Here is a 6,000-nt window from a genome sequence, read left to right as displayed (position 1 = left end):
TTTGTAAGTTAGGCAGTGGTTACTTGGTGGGTGGTGATATTGATTGAGGGGGCACACTGGAAGCTTCTGTGAGTGCTGGCTAATGTTCTGTTGCTTATTTTGGTGCTGGTTATACGTGGTCACCTTGTGATACTTCAAACCATACACTTGTACATTTTTTCTGTATTGTGTACTTCAATAAAGTTTGCTTAAAAACAAATAGTTTTAAAACAAATTTACTTGCAAAAAAATGCTACAAAAATAGGTTTCAGATTTTTTTTATTTTTTTTTTTTGAGACGGAGTCTCACTCTGTCACTGGGGCTGAAGTGCAGTGGTGGGAGCTCGGCTCACTGCAACCTCCGCCTCCCAGCTTCAAGTGATTCTCCTGTCTCAGCCTCCCGAGTAGCTGGGATTACAGGCACCCGCCACTACGCCCAGCTAATTTTTTGTATTTTTAGTAGAGATGGGGTTTCACCGTTTTGGCCAGGCTGGTCTTGAACTCCTGACCTCATGATTCGCCCATCTCGGCCTCCCAAAGTGCTGGGATTATAGGCATGAACCACCGTGCCTGGCCTACCTCAAATATTTTCTCAGACAAAATGTTTTCATAAATTTTTGTATGTCCATGAACACCATTTTATCCTCTCATATACACGCACGTGTATATCTATATTTATACATGTAGATATACATATACACATATACAGCTATGCATATATATATTTATACATATATATTTTATATATATGTATTTTTTTGCAACAAGGTTTAGCTCCCAAACTGGAGTGCAGTGGCACAATCACAGTTCACTGCAGCCTCCACTTTCTGGGCTCAAGTGATCCTCCCACCTCAGCCTCCCAAGTAGCTGGAACTACAGGCATGTGCCACCACACCCTGATAACTTTTTGTAAAGATGTCGTCTCATGTTGCCCAGGCTGGTCTCAAACTCCTGGGCTCAAGCAATCCTCCCACCTCAGCCTCCCAAAGTGCTGGGATTACAGGTGTGAACCACCCACACCCAATCTCTCACGTATTTTTTACATTTATATTAAATATAAGGTGTCAAATACTGTTAAGACTAAATAGATTTTAAAGTTTTAATGAAGTGATTGTGTTAGATAATAGAGGTATTGTCTTCAAACTTTTTGTTTAAAAAAACTTCGGAATATTGATTTCAAAGTAGCAACAAAGACCAATTTAAAGGGCAGTAACCATTTTGCCCCCAACTATATAAATGACTCAGGTCAAATGTAGATGTGTTCTTTAGCTGAACTTCAATAAAAAGATCCATTTGTTCTTATTGAAGTTTCTAAAACAGTAATTGAAAACTGAGTATTGAAAAGGTGGACTCAGTAACAGGTGTTCTCACCTGTAAGGGAGTGGCTATGTGTTAGTGCAACTGCCAAGCTTTTAAAACAACTTCTTCCCGTTAAATGATAAAAGGCTGTATTTTTATCTACTAGATATGCTGACATACGATTCTAGAGTTTGAGGCAGGCCTGTGAGGAAGATGTAATGACCAAGGCAAATTCCCAAATTAAGGAAATTTATAGGATAGGGAATCTCATGTATTCATTTATCTCTTAGGTCAGAATGCTTAATAATTATATTACTAATTAGGTCAAACATTTTAAATTAGTCAGCCCTCTGTATCTGTGGGTTCCATATCCATGGATTGAACCAATGGCAGAAGGAAAATATTTGAAAAAAAAAATTGCAACTAAACAGGCACTTTGTTATTTTCCTCTGAACAACACAGTGTAAGTATATACATAGCATTTATAGTGAATTAGTATTATCATCTAGAGATGATTTAAAGGAAACAGGAGGATGTGAATGTTATATGCAAATACTATGCCATTTTATATCTGGGACTTGGGCATCTGTAGATTTTGGTACCTGAGGTGGGTCCTGGAACCAATCCCTCATGGATACCAAGGGATGACTGTACTAATGAATCTCATTTATTAGCTGACACATGTAAATTTAAACATAAGAGAATGCAACAAGTTATTTGAACCTGAATGCAGAGAATAAATACTTTATTAACTGATTACAGTTGAAAGTCACAAACAAAAAAGGGGGTATATTAAGGCAAAGCCATATATATATATATGTATAGACAAATCCAAAGATTGTTACCTCTTTACATTTGAATAACCTCTGCATTTTTCTTTTACACATTTAGGCAGTGTGCTTTCTTTTCTTCTCAGTTAAAGAAACACCTTGGCCAGTATTTCTAAATCATATTTTGGTGACAACTTACAGGATCAGTGATTGAGACAATGACTAGTGTATCAAACGCTATCTGATAATTTTCTTAGCATATTCCGTGTGTGGTGGTACATTTATTTTGGTGTGCAAAATCTGACAACTGACGATTTTTCTCTGTCAGCAAAACTAACAAATTTTTAAAAATGATTTTAATAGTTATAACTAAAATAAGCTTAGACTTCCAAGTCAGTCAATGCCCAGATTGCATGTTTTCTGCCCTTCCCCTAAACTCTTTTTACGTTTTAAATAGCCTTTAGAATACGATCACATGGTTGTATTTCAGATCTAAAAGTTTTGAGATTTTCAAAATCAAAAATTACTTCCTTATGCAAAATGGCAATGCAAACAGCAATCCTACATAATGTAGAATAATTTTTCTTCTGTATAGCTCCTTCTAAAAAATGGGCAACCACACACACACACACACACAAAAGACATAAATTTAGTCCATCTGAAGAAGCACTCCAGCTTTCTAATTCCACTTTTGAAGGAAAAGGCAGAGGCATGTTTACTTTATCCCAGAAAACTGAATAAATGGCTTTATTTGGTATCTTCAAGAAGCTTCTCCTTCCGTAGGAGATGTAGGTGTTGTGGGAGAAACTGTAACTGGTTTTCGTGTAATTCTATCTAGTTCCGCATGAACATCTAAGACAGGCTTCTGGCCTACATTGAAGAAAAAGAAAAGAAACAAGATTTAGATATAAGTGAAAGTATCGTTTTCACCAATATCTCTTCATTTAAAAATTGCTAACACTTTCATTAACTTTATTTAGCACACTAATTACATAAACAACCCTTGATTTAAAAATTTCAAGCCAGATGTGGTAGCTCACGCCTGTAATCTCAGCACTTTGGGAGGACAAGGTGGGAGGATCACTTCAAGTGAGGAGTTCGAGACCAGCCTGGCCAACATGGTGAAACCCTGCTGTAATCCCAGCTACTCGGGAGGCTGAGGCAGGAGAACTGCTTGAACCCGGGAGGTGGAGGTTGCAGTGAGCTGAGATCACACCACTGCACTCCAGCCTGGGCAAGAGTGAGACTCTGTCTAAAAAATAAAAAATAAAAAAAATATACATTTCAAGAAAAAACAAATTCCCTCATTTTAAATTGTAGATCTGTTACCAAATGGAGTTAAAACTGGCACCTATCATTTAACCTCATAAAGGTTTTGTTTTTTTTTTTTAAGGCACAGGACAATAAGAACAGTAAAACAGAAAACAGCAACAAAAATTTAGCATCTAGAGAAGATGATGAGTGGTAACAATAGATGACAATAATAATGTAGCAAGGATATGGAGAAACAAACTTTCCTAACCTGCTGACTATTTAAAATGATACAGCATTTTGGAAAACATTCTGGCAGTTCTTCAAAACCTTTGTTTAAACCGAGTTACTACACAACCCAGTAATTCCACTTAGGTACTTACCCAAGAGAATTACAAACAAATATCCACACAAAAATGGATGTTCAAAGCAGCACCATATTAATAATAGTCAAAAAGTAGATGAAACTCAGATGTCCATCACTCAGTAAATGGATAAATGAAATGTGGTACAGCCATATAATGAAATATTATTCAGCAATTAAAAAGGAATGAAGGCTGGGCATGGTGGCTCACACCTGTAATCCCAATACTTTGGGAGGCTGAGGTGGGCAGATCACTTGAGGCCAGGAGTTTGAGACCAGCCTGGCCAACATGGTGAAACGCCATCTCTACTAAAAATACAAAAACTAGCTGGGCATGGTGGCAGGTGCCTGTGATCCCAGCTACTCGGGAGGCTGAGGCAAGAGACTCACTTGAACCCTGGAGGCAGAGGCTGCAGTATCACACCACTGTACTCCAGCCTGGGCAACAGAGTGAGACTCCGTCTCAAAAAAAAAAAAAAAAAAAAAAAGAAATGAAGTATTGATACATACTACAATATGTATGACTTTCAAAAACATTTGTTAAAGCCATACATTGTATAACTCCATTTACATGAAATGTCCAGATAGGCAAATCCACAGAAGAAAGAGAGAAGATTCAAGGTTTCTTTTGGGGAGATAAAAAGGTTCTAAAATCAGATTATGGTAATGGCCTGCCCAACTTAGTAAAGATACCAAATTCTTAGTAAAGAATTATGCATCAGTGAACTTCATTATATCTCAATAAAGCTGTTATTTTAAAAAAGTGACTTGCTCCCCATACGCATACCTGACTTTTTGGCGGATGGTGGTAAACCACTGCTTCCACCTCCAGCCCCACCTGCAGGGCTACCACCACTCACACCAGGGCCTCCTGGAGAGCCAGTCTTTTTACTCAACAAACTGTTGAAGAAATTTGCCAGAACACCTTCACTTGTAGCTCCAGCTATTAAAAAAAAAAAAAAAAAGCTTTAGTCAAAACGTAAGATTTTTCCACAAATTATTATTATAGTAATCACACACAGAAAATGAATAAACTTAAAATTTAAGAGTTTTATATTCCAAATTCAAGTCTAGTTTGATCTTTTGATGCTGAGTAATTTCTTTAATGAGTAAACTTTAAAAGTGTAATATTTAAAAATTAGAATGTTATTTTTAAAAGGTCAAAGGTATTTTAAACAAAAAGATGTTATATACTAATATATATCTCCCTTTTGAAAAGAATTCTTTAAAAATAGAACTGTTGGGAAATTGCCTCAAATATTAGGTATCCTACATGAAAACCGGCAGCAGTTCCCAGAGAGAAATGGGCAAATGATAGCAATAAACAATTCACAGAAGAGAAACAAAAATAGAAGGAAAATACTAGGGGAAAAACTCTTATTAGGTAGTATTTAAAGCATGTTAATTAGGTTGTGGTAAAACTGCAGCACTCAATGTTGATGACATGCAAAGTTGAATAATCCATTTGAAAAAATATTATCCAAAGGCATAAAAACAAACTCTTTGACCTACTAATCCCATTTATGGCAATTGTTCCTACAGAAATAACTATTATGCATATAGTTTTTTTTCTTTATGTTAATTGCAGATTACCTACTATAGTGTAAATTGTGAATTTCTTCAATGATCTACCAGGAAAGTGATTAAATATAACAAAACTTCTATCATGGAAATGATATATCACAAATACACTGTAAAATGGTTTACAATCTGATTAACTATGAGATTATATGTCCATAGAGACAAAGCCTAAAAGATACTGCACAAGAATGAAAATAGTTATGGCAAAAGGTGGAATTTTAGATTACTATCATAAAATGTATCGTCTTGTTATCTCCTAAAAAGAGATGTACCTTTCATGTTTGGATCAATTTTTTTTGACCCAGCAGGGATGGGTGATACGCTGGCAACATTAGATGATACAGATCTATTTGGTGTTCGCGGGGAGCCTCCTGGGACTCTTGGTGAAGCATCCTATGTAAAAATAGGAAAATACAATTATAAAAACCTGAAACTTCCATTTTCACAAAAGTTATTATTGTAAAAAGAAATTACTTTGCAACTATCCCCTGTTCTGCTGGTACTTTTATGATGCAAGCCATTGACAAAATTGTTAGCAATCCTGTCCTCATTATTAGAGAATGCCAGACAGAGGCTCATTACATTTTAACATACTAATTTTCCTTTTATAGAAAATAAAGAACATATTGACTGATGATGTATAGTTACAAGCTTGGGAGTCAGATTTGGTTTCCAATCTGGACTTGTATTCTACTAGCTTTATAATCTCAGGCAAGTCACAGTGTCCTCCCTAAGGCTCCCATTTCCTCATCGGCAA

The 6,000-nt window shown here is 36.1% G+C and overlaps 1 protein-coding gene across 3 annotated transcripts in view; it reads right to left on the bottom strand.

The window, feature by feature from the left end:
- Positions 1-1,993: 1,993 nt before the first annotated feature.
- DYNC1LI1 (dynein, cytoplasmic 1, light intermediate chain 1) overlaps positions 1,994-6,000 on the bottom strand; it is a 48,119-nt gene continuing 44,112 nt past the window's right edge. For all 3 annotated transcript variants that reach the window (XM_011985348.1, XM_011985357.1, XM_011985366.1), the window contains 3 exons: positions 5,516-5,636; positions 4,450-4,605; positions 1,994-2,917 (listed from right to left, as the gene is read on the bottom strand). In XM_011985348.1, coding sequence (XP_011840738.1) covers positions 2,808-2,917; positions 4,450-4,605; positions 5,516-5,636 — 387 coding nt within the window. In that variant the 3' untranslated portion in view covers positions 1,994-2,807. The remainder of the gene's footprint in view (positions 2,918-4,449; positions 4,606-5,515; positions 5,637-6,000) is intronic.

The sequence above is a fragment of the Mandrillus leucophaeus genome, unplaced genomic scaffold, assembly GCF_000951045.1.
Source record: "Mandrillus leucophaeus isolate KB7577 unplaced genomic scaffold, Mleu.le_1.0 Scaffold107, whole genome shotgun sequence".
Taxonomy (NCBI): Eukaryota; Metazoa; Chordata; class Mammalia; order Primates; family Cercopithecidae; genus Mandrillus; species Mandrillus leucophaeus.
The sequence above is the reverse complement of the archived record's forward strand: the minus strand, read 5'-3'. Positions and strand labels throughout refer to the sequence as shown.